The sequence below is a fragment of the Phalacrocorax aristotelis genome, chromosome 15 (assembly GCF_949628215.1).
Source record: "Phalacrocorax aristotelis chromosome 15, bGulAri2.1, whole genome shotgun sequence".
NCBI classification, from domain to species: domain Eukaryota; kingdom Metazoa; phylum Chordata; class Aves; order Suliformes; family Phalacrocoracidae; genus Phalacrocorax; species Phalacrocorax aristotelis.
In genome coordinates, this window is record NC_134290.1 from 10,264,175 (window position 1) to 10,289,702 (window position 25,528).

Sequence of the window (25,528 nt, forward strand, 5' to 3'; positions counted from 1 at the left end):
AGCAAGATTTTCTGGAGGCTGTTTAAAAGCCAGAAGAAAATTCTCATTTGGAGTCCTCAAGCACTAGCTCGGTAAGGAGAAGCTGAAGACCAGCCTTTGCTGTAAAGGGTTGTTGGAAGACCCAGCTGCTGCTCAGGGTGCCCATGCTCCTGCCCAGACAGCTGTGTTCTCCTGGCACACTTAATCAACTGAGGTGTTTGCTTTTCATTCCTGCCCTCCGTGGCATTAAGGCTGCAGAGTCAGAGCGCTGCTACGTGCCCTACCGCCATGCAGCGGCCAGGACGCTGGAGCAATGACCCCGACACCTTCACTCCTGATCTCAAGAGTACCCTGCCAGGGCTGGTGACTTCACTGCAGCTTTCCACACTGATGATTGACCTGGGCTGCATTAACTACCAAACCCAAGATAACAGTATCTTTGTTACTATCCCTTGCACACAGAAGCCCATGTGCAGGAGATGCTGTTTTCCCTCTCAGTAAGGGGCACCAAGGGAGCTCTTTCACTGCAAAGTCAGCACCTCCTTGCTGGGACCTCCTCAGTTGTGTCCAAGCTCTCCAGGACAGGTTGTAGTTCTACACTTCTTAGGTTTCCTCCTGCTCTTTCATGACAAATCATGCAGCTCCTTGCACCCACGTACGCTCAATAACTAATTATCTCTGCTTGCCTAAGCAACTTCTTATTTCTTCTCCCCTCTGAAGCGTGACCCTGTGTCAAACACACTCAGGCAGGGTTGCAGGACAGTGGGAAGCAGCTGCCTCCAGACACTGCCATCTCACAGGAGGTCCCCTGGATCCCCACAGCCACCCTTTTTCCCAACTGGTTTCTAAGTTCTCCAGTGGGATTTACTGAAGCATTTTACTGTGAGCTTCTAGGGATTTTTCTTCTTTTTTTTAGATTAAGAAACCACCATTGAAACAGTCACACCTGCAAAACCCCTTGCCTATAGAAAATGGACAAGTATGACCTCAGGAGCTCCGCGTATTAACTTGGCACGGTGCTGATTAAAACTCCCTGAAGTGACAGGATCTGAGTTAGCCCAATGTTAAATTGTTCTGTCCTTCTTAGATTAAGAACATCTAAATACCATTTATTACTTTGTTCACGTAAAATTTTGTCGGGCTCTTGGCATGAACACCGTGATTAGAAAAGCCACGTTCCCTTTCTGTTCATGGGTGAGCTCGTACAGACTCCTCTGCTCCAGTACAATGTTGCAGAATTTGGATTTCCTCCAACACCCAGGAAACAAAGTTAAAAATAAAGTATTTTATTTATTCCCTCCATTTCCATTCACACTGGATACTACAGAACATTTTTGTTTATAAGATGCTTTCAGGCTCACAACTGAATTTAGACATATCTTACTAATTTGGGGAGATAAACAGAAATATTAATTCCATCATACCCTATGTCAGCCAGCTTTAAAATTAAATTAGGAAGCATCGTCATCATTTAGAGAAATTGGCTATTAAGAAAACCATGGTTTTTAGATGTTGATTTCTCCTTCTAAGAAAATAAGAGAAGACAGACATTGATGTCTGTTCCTCCTCTCTCCTCAAAATGAGGCATGCCTCTTGAATAAGAGGAAGCCTAAAAGAAAAACATATTGTGAAAAAAAAAATAATCCCCAAGCCAAAACATTTCTCAATGGATCGTGCTGGTCCGAGGACAGGACATTACCGTGAATATGCACAAATGGCATGAGTCAAACTACACTCAGCAGTAAGCATCAGCTTTCACTTGCCATTTTCTGAAGCCTTCCAGTCAGGCTGCCAAGACAGCAACTGAATGACAAGATTTTTATCTGAATGTAGGGGGAGATTAATGCTGTTTTGAACTAATTGGAAGAACCTTCTTTAAATTAGCTTGCTTGAAGGATGTGCTGCTTCTCTATTTGGCCAACTTGCAGAAGTTACAAACTGTGAATAAAAAGAGACTGAATTCAAAACCCCTTAGCATCAGTGTCAGTTGCAAGGTTTGAGAATTTCTATTTAAAAAAAAAAAAATCAGGACAAGGTCTTTCCAAACTGGTTGCTGTCAACTAAAATGAGAAACTTAGATAAAACTCCCACATGCCAGATGGTAAATCACAATAAACGCTCAGGCTGTTAGATGCACAACAAGTGACAAATGCATTGAAACACACCAGCAGAAGCAAACCAAAATAGAAAGGCTCTTTTAATAAGAGGTTATCATTTTGGGGAAAGATCCTTGTTAAGCTCATCAGAATCAAAAGTCATACACTGAGGGCTTCTTACTTTCCTCACCACCCTGTGTAAGCATGATGAACAACTAACCGTTTTAGCAGAGTTACGTTAGGTTAAAGGCTACTGTCAGCAAGAGCCTCTGAGTTCACTGTTTAGACATCACTGACGACCCTTTCTGCCAAGTTACTTAAAAAAATATTGTTAAAGGATATCAGGGAATTGTTTACTCAAACCATTACTGTTTCCTGAACACAGATGCAAGAAAAAGTTATATTAAGAAGATAAAGAGCTGCTACTGTATGCTGTTTAAATGCTAACAAAAGCATCTAAGGGCTATAAAGGGAATAGTAAGGGAATTAAAAAGCATTTTTATGCATGAAGATGGCTAACATCCGTACATTCATTAAAGTGGTATCAACCATGCTTTTAATTAAAAGTTAGTGACAGAATCTTAAATATGATTAATGAAACCCAGCAGCCTACCAGAAGTCTGCTCTACCAAAAGCAAGAAGCACAAGCAGCTGCATTTCCAGCCCTCGCTTGCTCATTTCTCTTTCCCTCTCAGAGATACTGCCACAATCCAAATACATTGCAAGGGCTACAAAGCAGCATTCCTGTGAAAAACAGCAAGCCAGGACAAGCCTGCAACCATGCTTTCATGCTCGGCCATTCTTTATTTTCTATATCCCAAGGAGGTGTTTCAATTACCAAGCAGCCCGGGGCCAAGACAACAAGCTGGTTACCTGTCAGAATAACCCGCTATACAGCAATCTATCGACCATCGCAGGTATGAGGTCTGCCAAAGGCCAGGAAAAAGGCTGCCCTACAAACAGCAGTTTCCTATTCAACAGTGGAAAAAAAAAAAAAAAAAGAAATCCCTCAGAAGCCAGCGCTGAACTCTGTAACGCAGTCTTCTTGTGTTACTCGGGAGCAGAACACAGTCATGACAAAAATAAACTACGTGATAAAAATACAGCGCGAGCAAAAAGATGTGGGCACAGAGAGGGAATTAGTATGCAATAAGAGGATAACGAGTCCTACAGGCCATAGATATTTCAACATGCAGTCAAGCCACCTCCTATTTAAGTCCTGATGTCCACAAAGACTAAACTATTACCATTGTCCTGCTGAACCTGTCATGTACAGCACTGAGCACATGCAGATTATGTCTTCAAAGACTCAAGACATTTTTGGCATCATATTACCCACTTAGCCGCTTCCAGAAGAGCAGAGCACATAGAAGATGGAAGGTCTCACTTTAGAGCAGGTACTAACACAGGAAGAAACTTTTTTTTTTTTTGCTTAAATACACAATTTAAATAAACTTCGCCTCAGTCGTGGCATTTTAACATAAAAAGTGACAGCACTTAATTGTGTGAATGACTGGTCAGGGCACTGCTCCAAGGGGTTCCCTGTTCCTGGCTCCACTAAGTAAGCTCCAGCCCCAGGCTGAGCACCTCGATGCGCTCCTCTGTGCTTCTGCTTCTTCGGTGGAGTGAGAGGGGTTGGGGAGAAGGTGAAGGAAGTGATTTAACCCTCCCACAGCTGGACAAAAAGCTGAAGTAACTCATGCTGTAGCCTGCTGCAGTGGGGCAGCAGCATAGTCTAGAATGGAGCCCAGGGTTGTTCGGGGGCACCAGGCAGGGAGGGCCCCTTCCACCGAGTGATGGGGAGGCCAAGAGAAGGGATCGCCAGGCCCAGCAGAGAGGATCCCCCCTTGCAGCCCATCATCCAGCTAAGGAACAGGCATTCTGCTGTTTTTAAAGGGAAAAGTCTCTTTCTCCTGACCTTCCCAGCAGAGGCAACCGCTTCACCAGCGTGCCCGATTTCCAGTCAGCCACCCGGCCGTTCGCTGACCCAAAAGCCCACGAGGTTCTTCCTCGGACGTAACGAGGCAAAGGTGCTTCCTGAGGCCACTGCAGGTTTCACCCCTCTTCGCCCCCCCCTCACAGCCAGGCCTCGTCTGAGGGCTCGCGGGCCACCGCCATCCCCACCACACGACAAGCCTCCACCTAAGCTGAACTCGCCAAAATTGAGGCCCGAGAGATGCAGCAACCAAGGAAAGAGGACAAGGAGGGCCGTGGCCAGGACGAAGGCTGTCCCGCGGGCAGGGTCCGCTCTGGCCTCACACGTATGGTGCTCGAAGGCTGCCGGCACGGTTCCCCGACATCCGGCACAGCTTCCTGCACGTCCTGCCACGACCTCCCGAAACCGCTCTCTCTGCCATTATGGAACACCCGGTGTGGAGGGTGCCCGTCCCTGAACACCGACACTCAAACCACCACCGAGGGCAGAGGTGTTCGCTGCCTACAACCCGCCGGCGCAGAGACAAAATAACGGGGGGCCGCAGGGGTGTAACGCAACCAACCCTCGTCAGTGCCCCGGCGGGGTATGTTACAGCGAGGGTATGAATCCTTCATTAGTCCGGGCGCAGCAATTAGCGTGCCGCTATGGCTGCGGCGCCCGGGGACCCGGCGGCGCAGCAGACCTGTCCCTCCCTGTCATTTACTCCTCTATTCGAGAAACTTTTACCGCCGACGCATCGCGCTGACCGCAGGCGAGGACGAGGGAGCCCGACCCCGCTCAGGCCGCGGGAGCGCCCGGAGTCACCGGCCGGGCACACGCCGCCGCCGCGGCCCGCAGGGGCCGTTCGCCCCCCCACTCCGGCCGCCCGCCCGCCCGCCAAGGCCCGGGGAGGGGCCGGCCGAGCCCCCCCGACCCCTCGGAGGAGGCCAAAGCCGCCCCGCGGGCTCGGCCTTTCCCTCTCCTCGGGCCCGCGGCGGTTCCCGCCCCCGCCGAAGCACGGCCGGGCCGGCCCGAGGAGCCACCAGGTGCCGTGGCCCGCACCGCCGCCCCCCGCACGTCCCACCACCACGCACCGGCTGCTCCCGGTGCAGCGGCCGCGGCTCCCGCTGCTGCTCCCGCTGCTGCTGATGCCGCCGCGGTCCGGCGGCTGCCGCTGCCTACGAGTCGCTGCCTGCCGACATGCCCGCGCTCCGCTGGCATAATCCCCGGCGAGGGTGGGCCGGGCGCGGGCAGCTCTTCGCCCGCCGCCTCTGCCGCGGCGCGGGGACGGCGGAGGCGGGGGCAGGCGAGGCGGGCGGGCCGCCGCAGCTCCGCGCTGCGGGGGAGAAGCGGGAAAGGCGAAGAGCCCCGGCGCTGCCGCTCCCCGTGCCGTGCCCTACCGCGGCGGCCGCCGGCCGGACGGCTTTATTCCCCCGCCTGAGCCGTGCCCACCGCCGCGGGGAGCCGCCACTTCCTTCCCCGCGCTGCCGGGCTGGCGCTCCCGCACGGCGGGACGGGCCGGGACGCGCGGGCCGGGGGTGCCGCCTGCCGGGCGCGGCGGGGAGCGCCGCTGGGGCCCCTCAGCGCCCCCGTCGGGCCCGGGGCGAGGCCGCGGCGCCCTCCGCAGCCCCGGCCGGCGGCCGTGCGGGGGCTTCCCCCACCTTCCCCCTCCCGCTGCCCTGCGCTGGGTTCCCCCCCCGCTCGGTGCCTTTACCGGGTGCCCGCAGGAAGGATCACTAACAAACTTCCAGGGTGATGGGTGAAGGCCCGTCCCCGTCTCTGCCCCAGGTACCAGACTTCTTGCAGACTGGAGCAGGGCTGGTTGCTCCTCTAACGTTACTCTCTGTAAAGGCTGGGGGGAAAAAAAATCACTAAAGGTTTAGCAGTCATTTTATTCAGAAACCTCGGGGGAGGGGGGGAAGGAAACCAAGCAAGCAACAAAATTTGCTGTACTCTTTAAACATGTCAGTTTGCTGTGTCTTTTTCTTAAGGATGCATCACTTCACCACTTCTGTTCCACTCTGCAACTGCAAAACACTACCAGCAGCCAGCCCCTTGCTAAGTCCCCGATAACTCCAAAGGCACCAGCTTCAAGAGAACTGCACAGCTGATGCTTCAAGTGCTTTGTCCTCATCCTCAAGGGCTGCCCTGCATCCCACCAAGCCGTACTCCCATTTCTGCACTGTCTCAGCTCCCAGCCCAGGAGGCACCTGTGCTCCTGTGTGCTACCATTTTGTAAACACTACCTGCGTTGTTGCAATAAGTTCTAGCCTGCATCACAGCTTTTTTTAGAGACAAAGTTCCCAGTGGAAGGCTGATTATCCCTAAAGCTATCGGTGGTAGAGACCTTGGTTGTTTTGGGGTTTTTTTTAATTTGCTGTTAGAGAAGTGGACAAAACAAAATTTTATTTTCCAAAGGTTAACTCTCAGTTGAAGGAGTTGTAATGTTTATTACCATAGAGAAACTGATGCACAGGAGCATCTTGCAAGGGCAGCCTGAGCCTCCCAGCAAAACCTAGCAGATAGGGGATGGTGATAAATGCCTCCATCACTGAGGGGTGCCAGGTGGAAGAATGTAAGAGGAAGATGATTAAAGTCCTCAGAGGAAGGATAAGCTTCTGCTCTTCTGGAAGTCCTTATTTGTCCCCTAACAGGGAACAAGGCAAGTTGGTCTTGTGAAGGGGAAAATTTTAAAAGGGATTTAAAAAAAAAAAAAAAAACCAAACCCAAAAAACCAAAAACCCAACAGTGTCAGCAAGGTGCACAGCAAGCACAGTCACATTTTCCACAGCAAACACACACTTCATGTGCCCCACTTTTTGCGGCTTCGTGTCTGATTTTCAGAAGCACTTGAGCATTCAGGCCTCCCACTGATTTGATCTGGAACTGCAGATTCTCTGCCCCTCTAAAGAAAGGGGCCGAAGGCACCATACTGAACAGCTCACCCCAAGCCAGACAGCAATGTGAAAAGGTTGTCCCAGAAGTTCCCTAAGAGCAACACTTAAATTTCTGTCGTGTCCCCCCCTCCTTCAGTGTTATAATAGAACAGAAATAGCCTGAAGAGCTCTAACAGATGGAGGAGGACTTTTGATTAAAAAATAAATTCTGACTCACAATTCAGTTTTCTGAAGGTAATAAAAAAAGAGTACATGAATATGAATAGCACTGGAAAGAATGGAGTGGAGATAAAGAGAGGTTATAAAGAAAGGCTGTGAAATAGCCAAACTGATTTACCTCCTTCTTTCTAATGTCTGTCAGGAAAAAGAATTGTTTGGTTTTGCTGTAGTGCTGATGAAAGAAAACAAGACCATTAGTGAACTCATATTTTCCTGTGATGTAACATTCAGCCAACAAGATTTTTCCTTTTGAAATTGTACCTGTTAATAACTTAAAACGGTGGGAAAAGTCAAGATTCTTTTTTTCCTCCCTCAACCCCTTCTGAGTAAAAATGACAAGTAAGAATATGGAATACCAGCAAAATTGTACTGCTGTTCTTGTACCTGGAAGTATATTTGAGCAAGTTAACTCCAAGCATTCAGGCCAAATTTCTGCATTTTAGAGTAAAGGGGAAAATGAGTAACCAACATCCTCAACTTCTCCCCAGCTCTGATCTTGTATTAAAAGAACCCACAAGGCAGAAGTGGCTGCAAAAAAATTTCTTTTTTTTTTTTTTTTTTTTTTTTAAAGACTGTGCCTGGGTAAGATGGTTCTTCATCAAATCTCTCAAAACACAGCCCTCTAATTTTAGAATCAGACCTTCATAAACTTCCTTTATGACAGCTATTCTGGCCTTATAATCACATCATTGGTGGCTAAACATCTTGAACGAGGGCAGAATTTGAAACACACAATATGATTAAAACCTACATTATCGCTGATGTAATATCCCAGAACCTATTATTGTTCTTGGGCAGGAGGAAAGAATCTAATTAAACATTTATTGAATATTAAAATACAAACTAAAATATCAGTGTTGGACAGTAATTCAGCAATATGCCAACTAGCAAATATGTATTTTTCACCAAGAAAAAAATGCATGTATGTTCACAAATACAGCTTGGATTTGATTTGGAAACGTACGCGATCAGAACACTGGCATGGCACAAAACACAGCCTGGCATATTAAAACAGTAACTTTGGTTAAGTAGTTACAGTCCTGGAGCGTCAGCTGGAGTCGAGTTGCTCACTGGGAGCCAGGACGGCTGCTGTCAATCTCGTGAATCGTGCTCCGTGCGGGATCAGAATGTTACTCACTGTGACTGTTGGGAGACGACACCAAATAATTTAGAGAGTATTTTCCTAACACAGCCAGCAGCAACCGAACTAGCAAAACACACAGCAATTTGCAGCCAGCCAGCCACAAGGAAAGTATTGCTCACAGTTTTGTCACAATGAAAAATATGCATGTTGTAAGTTTTAAATTAAAAGGATTTACCATATCACAGTAGTTATCTTTAGCACAGGTTGGTTTTTGTATTAAAGTTCAAAATTTCCTATCGGCTAATATTTACATCATACCATAAATATTTATAAAATGATGAGGAAAATGAAGTGCAAAAGGATAACACTATCATTTTCTGAAAAAAAGCTGCCTTTTAGTTTCTTATTCTTATTATAAATTGAATATAACTATTTAAAAATAATTAATATTTCTAAAAATATTACAATACAGGATAAACATTGATTTCTCAAGTGTAACAAAAATATGTTTAAAATATAGGTGGCTGTTTGAAGTACAAAATATTGCTGTTTGTAAAGGGCAACATGGTTGTAAAACTACTATTGAGGGTTTATAAAAATACAAAACATTTTGCATTTACTGAGTGCATAATTACATATTAGTGCAAAGGAAAAAAAAAGCATATTTGCTTTCAAGAGAGAATCGTCAAAGATTTGCAGAGGTACGTAAAACATGAAATCTTTTCAGTGTCATGCGTATTGACCCCAAATCTCTATTAATCCTTTCCAAGCGATCTTCCAGGGCTTCCTAAAAGAAACAGTTAAAGAAAAGAAAGGAGAGGAAAAAATAAAAGCATTTAATATCATACAAGAAAATCCCATGATCCTTCTACAATAAAACACTACTATTATTCCAATATTCGACTGGTATCCCTTTTTGACACATTACTAGGATTCCGATAGCACCCAGAAACTAGAGCCAGACCTACAAACTTTTCATGTTTTTTGTGTGTGTGTGTGTGTGCGCGCGCGCGCGTGCGTGCATTTGTGGGGTGCTGGCTTTTTTTTAAAAAAAAACAACAACAAACAAAACACAAAAAACCCACACAAAACACCCTGTTTCAGGTATTTTGGTTTTTTCCCACATGACTTATGAAACTCCACAAGATAAACTTGACAAAAATCAGGACAGGCTGATAACATGTAGGAAACAGCTGACCACTGTAGTTGGCAGCAGTATTGATTTACTGGAATGCACTTTTACTTTCAAACTGATAAATTGATAACAAGCCCCAGGATTACTATTTAGGAGATGCTGAATTCGCAGGCTTCGCAGACACCTCTAAAACACAACTTCGCACTCTTGATAAAAACAAGCGTCTCAGAGCTTTCCGAAGACGGCACCTATGCTTCACCTACACGACTTACTTTTGCCTTGTTATTTTCTTCTTTATACTTTCAAATAGACAAAACCCAACCAAACAAAAACAAACAAAACTTTGCACTTTCCTCTACAGCACAACACCCTCTCTACAGCTTCATGGATCTATTTCATAGCCGCTGCATTTTCCGAATGGCCTTTATCCACCTCTCGGTGTTATCGCAAGAACAGACTATTGTTGCAGTAATTTGGAAAAAATGCATCCCATGTACAAAAAAATAGAAGATACAGTCTTATGCAGAATATACACTATGTAGTACATATACAGATGTATACACACACACTTTTTCTTTACATGTGTGTATATATATACACACACAAAAGGAAAGTTGTCAGTTTGTGGTGGAAATAAAACATTTGCAGGGCTCATTATTCTTTTCTGAATCACCTGCGTACAAATTATCCAGACTTACACCTGTTACACAGCAAGTCAGAGTGTGTTTGTAATTAACTGGCAGTAACTTCCCAATTATCTTCTAATGCAGTAAAGTCTACAGAATAGAGACCATCTTTCACACAGATTCATAATTCAGCCATTTTCAGGAACAATTCTCAGTGGTATGGAAAAATTCCCATAGTAATTGCGCTTACTGTATAGTGGAACTTTCATCTACACTATATATTCTCAAGTTGTGAAAGAGCAACTTAAGAGAACAGTCATATGTAGAAGCTTTTTCACCTGATTTAATCTTGCTTGCAAGGTCATTCTTCCACCAGAACAAGGTATTCGACTCAATGCAGCCTCAATCTAATAACAGAAAATACTTCAGCTGTAAATTATAGTTTCAAGAGCCAGTATAAGCCTTCCTAACTCATCTTACAAAGGAGAGGTGAGGTGTATAGATTACAGATACACATCCAGTCTTGGTCTTAAACACCAACTTATGTTACCAGAATACTGTGCCACACAAAACCGATAGGAAAGTTAACATTCCTAAGCAGACCCTCTCAAGGATCATTCTGAATAGAGCACTCTTGCTTGTCAGAGTAACCTTTCTTGTTTGAAAGGCTGATTTAAAGCATTGTCCATTAAGAAAGTAAATTCACTCCAACCCTTCTATCCACACTGTGTTTACATTAAAATGACTCTCCTTTAATGAAGTTAGGGACAGACGAGGGCTGCAGTATGGGAAGTAGAGCACGGAATGATAATGGCACATTCCTTGGGTAACACAAGAAATTATGAATGAATTTCAGCCATGCATTGCATAGGTGTATGGCTACCTCCCTCACCTCTCATACAACAATTATGTTTTGTCACAACTTTAAAATAAAAATAATCTTTGCCTGTTGCTTTTCTTGAGTCAGCTCATCAAAAAGCCTCTCTGTTTCAGCCAGAGACTTAATCCTTGCTGCATACTTGAAGTCTCCCTCACAAGGCGATAGCACTGGCTCATATTTTTGTGCTACGCTCCTCTCATCCCAAGCTGTTGCTTTCTTCATTCCAGTATTGACGGATTCAGCACAAGAGCTGTGTCTGACACCAGCATGCTGCCTTCCTATCAACAAAATAGGGGTCTTTTAATTTGCTTTGTGATTGTCTGGGAAAATTATTACATAGGACAGAAAAAGAAACTAATAACAAGAAAAGCAGTGTGATGTTGGAAGAACATAAACTGATGATAGCAACTAGCAAAGCCTCATTAGCTTGCCTTAAGCAAACTTCCCAGAAGAATGCAAAACATTTGTATGTGTCATCTTTCAAGCCATCTTTATAACACAGCATATTTTTTGGTTAACAAACAGATTACAGTACTGTGCTAATTAGGAATTACTTTTACTGGTACAACATTTCCAAATATCACCAAGTAGACTTGTTGTCATGAAAATACTGGTCTAAATAAATGCATTAATAAAAACAAAAGGATAACATTGTGACAAGAATTACAAACACAAGAAAAGATTTGGTTCAATCAATTATTTAAAAAAGTCAGAAACAACTGGCTTTATTATAAATTTCTATTGCTAAACATTGCATTACAGACAGCAAAGAGTATTTTATTAGTATGACCAAGTATGTACATCTTAATATATACCCTACTAAGATATGCATTGTATAACTGAGTTAAGCACAGGAAAACATATTGCCCTTCTTTCTCAATTTAATTATTTTTGCTGTTCCATTGTATTTGTGCACACACACATATACATAAAAATAAAATACTGTATGAATGGTGTTTATCTACAGGGATAAGACAAGATTTAGAGGATTTTTTAAAGTTGGACTTCATGGAGTAAAGTGTCAGCTTTCTATTTAAGCAGCTGTGGCCAGTGTGGAAGAAATTATGGTAAAAAAAGAAAGAACAGTTTTCCCCTGTGTTGACAGATTACCTTCTATATCGTCTAGTGAGAGAAACTGGAGCTTTTTTCTTGGATTACTGTGCTGTGAAGTAGTTGTAGGACCAGTTTCCAGGTCATCTAGAAGTATATCAAATCTACAAAGTAGGAAGAACACAACAATTACTTGCTAGAAATCATGTATCAGGCAATACCATGTTTTCTACTTTTTCACCTTTTGGTTAAATAAACAAATTTCTTATAAAACTATTTCTATCCCACAGGCATTGGAAGTCGTCTGATTACTGCTCATTAGTACCATACCCCAAAATACTCCTGTTTGCACACACCAAAACCCCTCATTCATGTGACTTTCTTTCAGAAGCAGGCCAGGCTGTCACTCCCAAACACACCAAGCTCCCATATTGTCATCCTCAAGAACCATCGTAGTGGTGTTGGACGCTTCTTCCTCATGCACATGCCCTACACTTTGATCTCGCAGCTAAGTATGTTCTCAAACTCTGCAAGCCTTGCCAAGCAAAGATCACGATAGAAACCGTAGTACCTACTACAGTTAGCAGAAAGTTATGTATTTTTTAACGTGCTTGTAGGTGTCATGACAGGTAGGTAGATACAACTTTCAACTTCTATGTACATCTCCTGATAAGCAGCACATAGATCTGGACTTACTCCACAGAACAATTCCTCTGTAACTTCTTTGTCACTGGATCAATGTTATGTCGATAGTAAACCCAACCTCTCATCTTGGCAAATGCTAAAGATGGGAAATCATTCTAGATTCTTCTGCCAGATTTTAAAAAGTAAAACTTAATTTTATATTCAGAAATCTTCAGGTGACTTATTTTCTAATGAACAAGAAACAGCAGCATTAAGCCTGCATAAACACACCGCTCCTATAATAACAATCAGAGCACAATTGTATTCACAAGACTCGTACCTTGTCACTGTGTTTTCATTTTTGCTAAGCAAATGGCTAAATCCAGGAGAGAGGTTTTCTTTTGGAGATCGTTTTGGGCTGTATGTTACAGACACTGGTGCCAACATTATCTCTCTTCTTGCTGCAAAAGACGATGTTTAACTACCTAAAACTCTCCCAGTCCAGTATCTCTCAATCACGTATGTGATCAGATGCTTACATCTTAAAAGAATGCTTTTCAAAGCTGCCTACATCTTCATTTACATTAGACGAAAAGTGCATTGCAACATAGAAAAAAGAAAATAAACTTAGAACTCTCACATTTTCTATTATTATAGACAAGCTTTTTTTTCCCAGACTGTTAGAATAATGCAGAAATCCTATCTTTATTTTTCTTTCTTCTAAAGCAGCCTTTCATTATTTGCTTCTACTTTTTTGAGTAATGTAAACCAAACTTCAGAAAAGCACTTACTTGGAGTATTTGATTTCCTGTTGGAAGGAGGAAGGGACGATGACCTCTGGCCAGAAGGGGAGCTGTACCGTTTCAGTCTGTGTTGGTCTTTAGCTTTCTCTGGGGATCGGTTAGCAACTAAAGAAGTTTCAAACCCAACAGTTTGACGTCGATTTGATGTTTCTAATTAAAAGGAAGACGTTATTACATTAATCAATCTTTTTCAATACAAGAACTCACAAATATTCTCCTATACTCAGCTTTTACTGTACAAAGACTGCACTTAGTCTGCCTAACAGCAACATATTTGTGCTGTTTTGCTCAAGTCTTGCTTCCTGCTCATCATAGTCATGAAACAGATAGTTTAATTTATGAAAAAGGATCTTTTGCAGTGCATGTGGGAAAAACTATGCTGAATAACACTGATTTAACAGAGACAGTGGAAAGCAGGACAAAAGCATCTTTTGGGAAAGAGGGCTGGAATGCCTGCCCGAACCAAGGATATAAGCATTTAAGAAAGACTCAGTGTTTTCTAGTTACAAGGCTTCCTAAATCAATGTTGTTAGAAGGGCTCAGCACAGTCCTGCAGCACAAACGCCAGCTCCCCTAATAACATTCTGATACAACACCATGAGAACAAAACTAAAATGGATGCACAGCCAGCCAGAGCTTTGTTAGGGCTCCATTAACTGTTTATGAATACTAAGATATTCTTAGAAAAAGGACGGTAACCACTTTGTAGCTTGAGACCTAACAACAACCTTTGCATTCCCTCTATTTTAAACAAGTTACTTAGCTGTATGTAATTTTGAATTTTCTTAGGAAAACTCCAGCAGTTTGCATGCCAGAATTGTTTTTAAGCCATCACTCAAGCCCGATGGACTTTAATGCTGAGAATAACAAAACCAAAAGACATACAAACAAAGAAAAGCCAGTAAAGACAAGTTCAGGAATACAAAAATAAAATTTACTAGTTGATGTGTCATCTTTTTCTGTTTGTGTACCCCAATCTTTAAATGCTTTTCCTTCTTCAAGTTCTTTAAAGGCTTTTATAATTGGTGCTTCTGACATCCCATTTTCTTTCTTTTCTATTGTGTTTGTTGAAGAGTCTTCTTGTGAGGAGTCTTTTTCAGGAGGAGAATGGTGCCTTAAAGGATGTGAGGCATTGGGGGGAAAAAGGATAATTTTAAAAAAAAAAAAAAACAAACACTATTTCATATGTCCATATAGTAGCTAAATACACAAAAACCTGGAGAAATTTAGTTTGATGTTTAGAGTCATCAAAACAAACATTTTAAGGGTGCTTTTTAATTACAGCCAAGAACCTCAGAAGATTGTGTTATAGCCAATTCCAGAATCTAAAGTTGAACAGTACGAGTTACGTTTGGTGACCCAACATGTTGTTAGAACTAAATACATCCTGACAGAGGCTTTATAAACCTCTGGGGAAGAAGTCAAACTACTGAGAAATTACACCCAAAGCTTCATGCTAGAGGAAAGCTGCAGCCAACCACTACAGCTCACAGCCAGCACAACAGAGCACACAGTGTCCAAACTCAGAGTAGCAGACACAACCACAGAGAACGTAAAGGCAGTGGCACAAGACGCGGTTGAAGCTTTCTGATATTTCAAGGAAGGCACTGAAGGCTGCTGCTGCTTGCTTCATACCATGTTAGTGAAGGAAGAAGGTTATTTTGTTTTTAAGCAATTGTGTAGCATCTACAACATCGGGAAATTTTTTTACAACTCTATTTAACAAGTTCAAAATCCAGAAATATGAATCTAGTCAATTCTGGATAAAACTATTTTTAGAAGTGTTCAACTTTACATCATAGTGGAGATGAAAGGAAACCAACTCACCAAGAAGGAATATAGGTTTCTTCTAATCTGTTATCTTTTGGACCTTCCTGGACTTCCAAAGGCTGGCCGGTGAAGATTGAATACTCTGCTCCTGGTATCAACCACTTTCGCCTGCTGACATCAGGAGTTGCCAACTTGCTGTGGGAACAGAAAACCTTCAAAATTATTAAAAGGCTTTGAATGTGGGGGTCATTTTGCCTGTAGTAAAACCTAACGGTTTTTTAATTTAAGAAAAAAATATTAATAAAATCTAGTTATTTATTCTAGCTAAACAGAAACAATAATAAATTATACAATAAACCTGTAAATACTATGGAAAAATAACTGCTTTTTAAGACATTTGTACGGTAAAACAAAATTTTAAAGTCTTATGTTAAGATTTCAGTCTAAACTCCACAAAAATCTTGTAACTTATTGCTGCTTCTTCAGACCAAAGTTTGGGTAACAAGTAGTTCTCAACTAAGTAAACAAAACCATTTTGGTGTAAATTACTCTAATAGTTCAGAGCATCTGATCCCAGCTTTCCTTTTGACACCATTTATTAGTCACTAAGAAACATAAATAAAACAAACACAAACAAGAAAAAGTCACTGTTGATGACCTGAGAGTGATAAACACTAAGCATCAACGAGTATATTCTTTTGAAATATTAGAAGAAAAATGTGATTTTTTTTTTTTACCACAGGAAAATAGATGATAATTAAGAAAAAATGATTCTTGTTTACTCAAGCTATGAACTGTCACTACTATTCTGTAAATTCATCCTGCTGTGCATTCAATCAGAATGAGGCTTTCTTTGAGCCTTTGAGATCAGCTAGGGACAGATTAACTTCCAAATCCATACTGGCTCTCACATCTTCCTCCCTGATGAACATGGTCTGCCATGTTCAGGTTCTTTCTGTTAATTGTTGAGGGATCTTGTTCATAAATATTGAAATAGCTTCAAACAGAAATTTGTCCCTGTAATACGTTAATACATAAATTACTTGCATCTTTATAATCATCAAAAATCAGATCCCCCAAAATACTACAGTTCAATATATACAAATGGACATCCACAAAAACATGTTAGATTATCATTTTGTGCTTCACAACATCAGTATTGAACTGGGAGAGACACCCAAGAAGCCATAACTAAGCAATTAAAAAAAAAAAAAAAAAAAAAAAAAAAAAAAAAGGTGGGGGGCACAAAGCTTTTCAGGTCTTTAACATATAAAAGGGGCAAAACAGAACACAAGCCAACTTTAATTTCCGTAACAAATTCACAATTAAAACTAGAGTACGCATTCTAATTGAACGTCCACTCTACTCTCAGGCTACCTGTACAAACTATATTTAGAAACAAAATGTAACAATCAGCTTCTCCAATCAATGACATAAAGACACAAAGAAAACCTCTAATGTTGAGTTGGACCACTAGGATTTTATTCCCAAGATCTTTGTTCAGCATGGGAATCCTTATTCAGCTGAACAACTGAGAGCTAACAAACACTCATTTAGGAAGACTAGAGACAGTCTGCCAAGTCACACATATATTATTCAAAGTATTTACTTGTTTTTAATAATTTCTTGGCATGTGAAGTCTCTGGATTATGTCATGCGTTTAATCCAGTTTAGCCTATGGATCGAAATCTCTTTAATATGTTTTGGCTAAAAATGGATAAAGAAGTATTCTATAGCACATGACCTCTTTTCATGGTGTTGGAATATTCACTTACTTGGCACAGGAGGTTCTTAAATGACTTTCAGTAATATGGCGAAGTTTCAACATATTTTCATGTTCTACCTGCTTGAGCTGAGCTTCAAGTTTTGAAATTGTCCTAATGTGGACATAGCAAATGTGCATTGTAAGATGATTTAAAAGACATGAAAGAGATATATTTCTTACAGTTTATTCATTTTTATTCAGATATCCTAGCTGATTCAGAAGAACAAGAGCAGCTACTACATTTTTATCTAAATACGTATATAAATATGTATTTTAATTTTAAGTTAAATAAGACAGGTAACCTAGCTAGAAAGATGGGACCAGGAGATATTGCTGTGGATCAAAACATTCAACTCAGAGGGATTAGGGAAAACAAAAAAAGAACATTTTTTCCTTCCTGAGACTATGTATTTGTACAAAAGCCTCCCTGACACTGGTTTCAATGAGTGGCTCTTTCTCCTATATGTCACTCAGCTAACTCCACCAGCCTGCTGCTCAGGCTCTTCACATGATTTTCCTCTCCCCCGCATATTGCAATCCAGATCTTCAGTGAACCAGCCCTTGGCAATGCAACACAATCTTAGGCATTTCCTACTTGGAGGGTAGAAATACAGGGGTTTGGAGCAGGATATGAAAAAACAAACAAACAAACAAAAAATCTCCTTTTTCCACTAGTTTCCCCAGTCTGGAATAGTCCCTAGCCAGCAGCATCAAGAATCAGGCAGGAAAACAGATGCACCAATACTTGACTGAACTGTCCTTCACACTATCTTCATTTCCTCAACAGTCCCAATAAAAATTTAAGGCAGGGTAGTTTTGGCTTCCTTCTGTTCCTTTCTTAAATTCTTCCTATTCATTCTTTCTACTTTAAAAATTGGGTGATCTGAGCAGCAAAGAAAAGGACTGTGACATCTCCCAAGTATCAGTTTTGCTATTTTTCTGGTTTTGGCTAAAGACTAGGCACAGGCTAATGCTTGGTGGCAGTAACATCTGGAATAAATTTTGAGGTGAAACTTGTAGCCACGTTTTTCGAAAAATCATCAAACCCACACATTTAAAAAAAAAAAAAAATCTTCCTAACAGTCTAGGTTTCAGCTGCTCATATAAAAACATAAAAGGAAATTACAACAGCACATACCCACAAAAGAACCTCAAAGGGAGACGAATGATGTGAAATATCACCTCACTACAGTTCTACAATGCCTGCTCTACAGCCCTCTCAGATGTCCTCTCCTCCCACCTCACTAGACATTCCTGGGCAAGTGTGCTGTTTAACACCCTTGACAGGGGATGGCTGGGAAATCCCAAAGTAGAGGATATGCTTATAACTATAAACCCCTTGATGGTCATATATGTCTTGCCTAGGGCCTACCCAGAAAGTATAAATCTCAATGGATTTCTGTTCTCCCAAACAAAAAATAGATCCAGGTAGCATGAGGGACATCCACAGGAGATATTATTCCTGCTCTATACATTGAACACCTTTCTATCCTTTATTCATGCCTAGGAGCCATAATCTTGAACAGGAAACTCCTGTCAGCATCCTCGCTTCTGAAAACCAGAACAGAGACTGGTTAGTTGACGATGGGGTTCCTGCGAGACAACTGTAGCAGTAAAAGCTTGAGCAGTGGACTGGCCAGGCTAGCTGAGTGGCAACCATCAGAAAATCCCACCGGAAGATACTGTGATAGAGGAATTAGAAAAAAATACATATCCTAGAATAATAAGATTTTTACAATGTGTATAAAGTAACAAAGCAACATGAAATGCTTCATAAGATGTAATTAAAATAGCAAGATCTGCTGGCTTCATAATCTAGGAGTTAATGTTTAAGCCACAGCCTGTATTTCATATTGTTAAAGTAGTAGTAAGATGGTTTTGCATTTACCTTTTCAGATCAGATATCTGTGTGTTTGCGTCAAGCAATTTGTTTTCAGTTGCATTTAATGTATCCTACAAGCACACAATGGAAAAAAGTAAAAGGCCTAGAAACTACAGAAGTATATTAAAAGAAAAATGTACATCAGTCTTGAAAACAATGTGTTAAATATGCTTTCCTATTTGAAAGGGAGGTCCATTAAATTGCTTTGGCTGATTTTGCAGTATTTTTGCTGTCGATGACTGAAAACAACGCGTTCTGAACTCCCTCCTTTTCCCTTTCCCAGGCTCTGAAGATGTAGTAAGAAGCCATCAATTAAAATAAATATGGATCTTTACGTTTGATCTTTTTCAAAATACCTAAGTTAGCCCACTTAATTCTATGGCACATTATCACATATTTTGCATGTTTGAGGTTTTTTTAAATTAACTAGCATATACTTACCTTTACTCTTTCATGTTCTTTTCCAAGGGACTCATATTCTCCTAAAAGCTGAAACAAAACAAAAGAAGAACAAACCAACCCACACTGAGACTATATACAATTAACAGTTTTGTTGACTGCTGTGAAATCATCTAAATTGCATGTCTAACGTGCATATTCTACATGGGATACAGAATATTGTGGGTTTTTTTTAAGTCCTAGCATCTTCTAATTGGAACAAAAAGCTAGACAGGACAAGAGGAGACAGAGCTATTCATACAACCTATTTCTGATTTTCAAATTATTTTAGGACAAGAGGAAATGGCCTCAAGCTGTGTCAGGGGAGATTTACATTGGATATTAGGAAAAATTTCTCTACTGAAAGAGTGGTTGGGCATTGGAACAGGCTGCCCAGAGCCACCATCCCTGGAGGTGTTCAAAAAACATGTAGACGTGGCACTTTGTGACATGGTTTAGGAGGCCTGGGGGTGTTGGGTTGACAGTTTGAACTGATGATCCTAGAGGTCTTTTCCAACCTTAATGATTCTATGATTTACCTCTAAAGACACTGAAGGACCTGAATGAATGAGTAAAATTTCTGAATTTAAAGCTGACTTTGTATTTTGAAATTTTCATTGTAAAAAAAGGAGTTACAGTATGAGTTAGCTTTTCCAGCTAAAACCAATTTTTCCAATCCATTTAAACATTCCATAATGCTATTACTGAAGAATCAGATTAATAATTCAGTCTAAAATAATACACAGAACTAACAGTTTTAGCTAGTTGTGATAACTTATGAAAGAAATTAAGCCCATTCCTACTAAGCTTAAGGAAAAAATAACTTGTTCCAAAATAATTTCCTGTAATACCTCCAAAAATAAAGCTAACTAATAGCACATTGAGTAATCCAATACCTGAGACAGATCATGATAAGTGCTATCACACCAAGTACACACTTGCTGCCTTCAATAGTTGTTTTTACATATCTTTTAGGTCCATGGGATCACCTAACACCTAGTCTACTAAGTAGTCAGCTGAATAATTTGTGTTCTCTTGGATGTGCTTTAAGACTTTACAATGGTAAACTCGGAGTTGTTTTCCAAAACACCCAGGACCTGCTGTGGTCGTAACATGCTGTGCAATTCTAAACACCATTGCCCATTTCCTTACTTACATTTTGAAACATTTTATTTTCTTCCTTTAGCCTTGTATTTTTATTATCAGACAACTTGTAAGCCTTTTCAAATGCTTCCTCTAGATCTTTAAGCCTTGATTTTAGTCGACTGATAGTGTTATCCTTCTCTTTATTATTTGTGCGCATTTCTTCAATACGTTCTTGCAAAACCTTGGAAGTATTACTGACCGCATAAAAGCGTTCCCGCCAATCTGTCTGTAAGAGAAAAAACATTAATTATAATGCTTACCCAGGCAATTTTTATTTCAATACAAAGCACAATTCAAAAATCATCTAAATAGAAAACAAGGGTATGTCTGTACAGTAACTAAACAAGTTTTTTGCTCATTTCTGTGATGTATAGAGGCTGAAAATGAAGACTAAACCCCAAAAGATGTATTTTATAGGACTTAAAAAAGCTAAAGGTTAGGCCTCTTATCCCAGCTGATTGTCTTGCTTCCCAGCATAGAAAAATGTCTAAAAAAGGTGGAATGAATTAGTCTCTCCAGGTGTCTAACTTCCATGACAATGTATCCTGTTCTTTGACCAATAAATATGCAGTCATAAACTAACTGGTCTGACCTAGCCAGAAAGACTGTATAAACATACTTTTATTTTTGCCCCAGTGCAGATGAGAGTTGCTTTTATCACAGGTGTGATAAAAAGTCGTAAGAGAAAGCAATTAAATACTTTTTAAACAAAATTCTCAAGAGAGACATCGTAAACACATCACAATATTTCACTCTTAAACTTTGTTTGATCCCTGATAACCTGGAAAGATTGTTCATATGCAAAAGTGATGATGATTCGAGTAGGGAGTCTTAAGAAACTCAGCTAGAAAAGCCACTGGTATAAAATATTGACTGGTGTCATATATTAAGGAGAAAAGTTGAAAATAAAAAGAGACAAAGGGAAACACAGGTCATCTTAAGTCATGAACATGTGCATTCTCTTACCCTTTTAGCTAAAAAGCAACTTGAATGAAGAACATATACTTACCACTTGCTTTTCTAGCATATTATTCTTATTTTCAAGGGCTTTTATGCGAGCACTTGCTTCATTCAGAGCTGCATCTAACTGGTCACACCTATTCAGAAGATACAGATTATAAAAATCTCTTGAAATTTTAAAAGAATAAATCAACATTTTATAGCTGCCTTTCCTTCCTCAAGCATCCCCATGAATTTGATGCCCTGCCTGTGACCTCCTGCCAGGCTTCAGCCATTGCAGCAAGCACCCAGCATCTCTGCTCGGAAGGGCTGTGGTGCTCATGGCAGGCAAGCAGCAAACTGGAAACACATGCAGGGACTCTAGATGGTTCAGAGCATAAGTGCTACAGGACCAAAAGCAGCTGAGATGCACCAGAACAGGATCCCACTTCAGCTAATTGATGATGCTGTGTGATAATTAGTGACTGAGATCATATCACAAGCTACTTTAACTCAATAAATGACTGCTCAGAAGTAACTTTTAATAGTTAGAACACACTAGTGCTGGAAGATAAGTACAGAAGTCCCAGCTACCCAGACACTTTCTCAATTATTCTGAAGGGAATACATTTTGTGAAGTGTTTTAGCTGTCTAAATTTTCAATATGTACTTTGACTGGCAATAATTATATAAAAATGACATTGAACTTCTATACATAGCAAACATTCAAGTTATATCTAATGGAATACATAGGTGAGGCATGCAGACTCCAGTGGTAATATCTGGTCACAGAGCATTGACTGGCAAATTGGCTTTATAAAGCTACCAATGAATTCAAGACTGGTGCTACATCATCTGTAGTTTTGACATGAAAGGTAAAGAAGGACGCTGTTCACCAGCACAACAGGCGAGCACTATCTTAGAGCACAGATAGTTCCATTACAAATTGCTTAGGACTACCTCTGCCTGCCAGCCTTTCTTGAGCAAAGCTTATACTGGCTTCAGCAAAAATCAGGTCAGACAAGACCACTGGTCCAAACATCACACTTGCTGCTTAACAATAGTTTTAAACTAATCTTAAACTGCATTAAATAATGCAAAATTTATATTTAATAGGAAAATACTAGCATCATAGATGCATTAAATTGAAGGGCGGCATGAACTTTTCAAGATATTCTAAATAAGCATACTCAGGTTTTGAGGTGGAAAGAATACCATGTAACAGAGGAAGAAGACAAGTAAGGACAAACAGTACCTGTCAACAAGATTTTGATTTATTTTCTTCAAGTCTCCGGATGCCGCAATTTTATGGCTTGCCTCTAGCTGCTGTTTTAAGCTATGTATCTCAGAGTCATAGTAAGCTCGTAGATCAGCTATGTGTCGAGCATGTTTTTCCCTCAAGTTCTGCCTAATCCTATTTTCAAAATTAAGAACAAAAAAAAAATTTCCAGCTATCCACATGACCATGCATTCCTGTTATTCATTCACACATAATGAACTCAGCATCTCTCTCTCTTACAGAACTTCATTGCATTCAAATTAAAGCAAAGAAAGTTTTGTCATGTAAGGCAGTAGTGTCAGACACCTAGTGCTTGTGAAGAAGTCTTCATATTAATCCAAATATTATTAATAATATATACAAATACAACACAACGCTTCATCCTTTCTTCTGTCCTTTGCTATGCACTAGAAACTTAAAATAGGAAAACCCAAACACTAAACTATTTTGAAACCATGACCCATACGTAAGTCCTCACACATGGAATATATACCATGTCTGCTTGTCCACGTGCAAATCATAAGAGCTTCAACAGCAAATGGGGGATGTTTTTCCTATGTACAGTAATTCTGTGCTTCTCCCACCATTTGACTCTAAATAGGAAAACATAATGCCCACAGAACTTTGGAAGTCTCTGCTTAAATTAACCCCCCATACAGCCCATGAAAGTAGTATGTGTTTTTATTTTATTGTATAAAAAGAAATAACCAAAGCATTAAGACATAGAAATTGTTTTGCCTTCCCATTAAGGCTTTGACATCCAAGGAAGACGGAAGACAAATACTGTGCCTTACATTACACAGTGCAGTCTGAAGAAGATTAAATAGTACGGTCTAAAGAAAAACAACTGTAAAGAAGTGGGAAATTACTGTCCTATTTATACGCCATGTGTACTTCAGGGGAGGGAAAAAAAAGGAAAAGACAAAAAGGGAAAAAAGCACAGCGATGTCCAGCTATGTTCTAATCAAACAGAACTCACATATTTTGTTTGTTTTTCTAGCATTGTTAAGTTTCATTTCTTTCATGAAAGTACCAACTCTACGACTTTTAAAAAAAAGAAAAAAATTACTTACTTTGACATTATCACAGGATCTTCAACAGATGTCACTGAAAGACTACATTCTGGCAAACTGTTGTCAGCACACTGACTAAGAGAAGATGGAGTTAGAGTCAGTGTTTCTTCCTCCTCAGTGTTGACTAAATTATCATTACTAGCATCCGTATATGCCATTGGAAAGGGACAGCTGGTCTTGTTTTCATTTTGGAATGGGTGATTTCTCCAGAGGTCCAAATGCACAGCTATGCTGCTAGCAGGATATTTTGGAGAATCATCTAACTGAGATGAATTACTTGTCTGTGAAAAAGAGTCTGTGTCACAATGACTTGAAATTCTGGGCTCCATCATAGAGTCTGGAGAAAAAGTAGTTGTCTCTTCAGGAATATTGAAAAAACAGCGTCCTTGGTTCCGCTGACCTGGTTTCATATGCAGGGTTGGGTCCAACGTCAAGATCTAGGAAATAAGTTACAATACTATGGACATTGTGATTTAACTTTTGTTCTTGTAAATGGAATTTATCTGAAGACATTAGTAATCCGTATAATATATTGCAGGAATTATACTGAATATTGCTACAATCATTTGGTAGTAACAAGCAAGATGAAGGGATCTGTAACAGCTTAGATGATGATATATATATATATTCCCAACGTTTGTAACTTGAGTTTCTAAGTTTCCATTAAGAATAAAAGACATATCTAACATCTGTAGCTCTCTAGGAAACCTTCGACATTTCAGGTATGTAAATAGAAGGACCCTGATGTCTGCTTGTAGGTTAAAACAATAACTTTGTACAGTTACAAAAATCACTTCATGGATTATATGAACAAGATAGTCACATTGTAGCCATCATTACTGGATTTTGTACAAGACTGAAAGCTGTATAAAGAAACAGATACAATAAAGAATATTTCCACAACCTTGTGCCTCTTCCATATCACAGGTAGAACGAACTTGTCTTGTGGGAAGCAGTAAGAAAACCCTGTTTCTGCGACTGCAGTTCCACGTGCATTTCATCAGCTGCAGCCTCAGCGTAAGCAGATTCGCCCCTGCGCCATCCTCAAGGTTGTGCAGCAAAGGTGCTTCTTTACCCAGGGTACTCTTAGAGGCTCTTTACGGCTGGATCCCTTCCCAATCTGCTTCATCACACGGCTGCACAAACTGCTGTTCCAGCATGACACTGGAGGTGGCAGCAGGGGCCGATTAATGTGAAAACAGCCTGTAACCGATCGTATCTTCAAATTGAGACATGAAGTCAAGAAATTAACGTTACCTCTGGTGGGTGACTTGACTGGGAAGAAGGCATAAAATCCTGGTCTGGCAGCTGCTTATTCTCTCTTTGTCTTTTATGATAAATATCCTTCAATGACGACAACTTCGTTTCATCAGCAGAAGACAAACAGAAAAAATTGCTACATTACTTTTTCTGAACACAATCCTCCATCCCCAATATAGTTAAGCAAGTTATGGGGTGGGTTTAGCTAATAAAGCAGTTCAGAACAGAAGAAGGCTTTATTCAATGCACCCAGTTTAAAAAAGCATCTTTAATGAGGCACATACACCTTTAATACACTAGTTAGTCTTTTTCATCTCCTATACACACAATTTCTTTTAAATGACAAAAGAAGGTCAATAAATTCCAAGTGACATTAATGGGGGTAAATGAATAATGAAGGAACAGAATATGAGAGACTGAGCTAATAAGAGAGTTCTCACAAAGAAGTTAGCTTCTAGAGGGCTGATTCTTTCCATTGCAGAAAAAAAGGCAAAGACAACAAGCAACTTTTAACACACATACAAGGTTTACCTGATCAGGTGATACTTTTGTGGAGAAAATATCAGCGAACTCACTTCTAAAATTCTCTGGTAAAGAGTGATACATCTCCTTTTCATCTAATTTCCAGTATGAAAGTCCTGATAAGAAGAAACATTGAAGGAAAAAAA

The 25,528-nt window shown here is 40.6% G+C and overlaps 2 protein-coding genes across 11 annotated transcripts in view; both read right to left on the reverse strand.

Annotated features, from left to right (window-relative positions):
* PITPNM2 (phosphatidylinositol transfer protein membrane associated 2) overlaps positions 1-5,268 on the reverse strand; it is a 139,856-nt gene extending 134,588 nt beyond the window's left edge. For all 5 annotated transcript variants that reach the window (XM_075110595.1, XM_075110594.1, XM_075110591.1 and 2 more), the window contains exon 1: positions 5,085-5,268. The gene's annotated coding sequence lies outside the window, so the exon portion shown is untranslated. The remainder of the gene's footprint in view (positions 1-5,084) is intronic.
* A 1,838-nt stretch (positions 5,269-7,106) lies between these two features.
* The window catches only part of MPHOSPH9 (M-phase phosphoprotein 9), a 32,524-nt gene continuing 14,102 nt past the window's right edge, over positions 7,107-25,528 (reverse strand). For 4 of the 6 annotated variants that reach the window (XM_075110817.1, XM_075110818.1, XM_075110820.1 and 1 more), the window contains 17 exons: positions 25,392-25,498; positions 24,858-24,959; positions 23,601-24,037; positions 22,504-22,662; positions 21,319-21,406; positions 20,320-20,535; positions 19,167-19,214; positions 18,732-18,796; positions 16,854-16,955; positions 15,136-15,273; positions 14,247-14,422; positions 13,297-13,458; positions 12,846-12,966; positions 11,942-12,045; positions 10,898-11,109; positions 10,290-10,358; positions 7,107-8,977 (listed from right to left, as the gene is read on the reverse strand). In XM_075110817.1, coding sequence (XP_074966918.1) covers positions 8,876-8,977; positions 10,290-10,358; positions 10,898-11,109; positions 11,942-12,045; positions 12,846-12,966; positions 13,297-13,458; positions 14,247-14,422; positions 15,136-15,273; positions 16,854-16,955; positions 18,732-18,796; positions 19,167-19,214; positions 20,320-20,535; positions 21,319-21,406; positions 22,504-22,662; positions 23,601-24,037; positions 24,858-24,959; positions 25,392-25,498 — 2,408 coding nt within the window. In that variant the 3' untranslated portion in view covers positions 7,107-8,875. Of the gene's footprint in view, positions 8,978-10,289; positions 10,359-10,897; positions 11,110-11,941; positions 12,046-12,845; positions 12,967-13,296; positions 13,459-14,246; positions 14,423-15,135; positions 15,274-16,853; positions 16,956-18,731; positions 18,797-19,166; positions 19,215-20,319; positions 20,536-21,318; positions 21,407-22,503; positions 22,663-23,600; positions 24,038-24,857; positions 24,960-25,391; positions 25,499-25,528 lie in introns of those variants that run through there. The other 2 variants (XR_012663270.1, XM_075110821.1) reach the window with 2 other exon arrangements.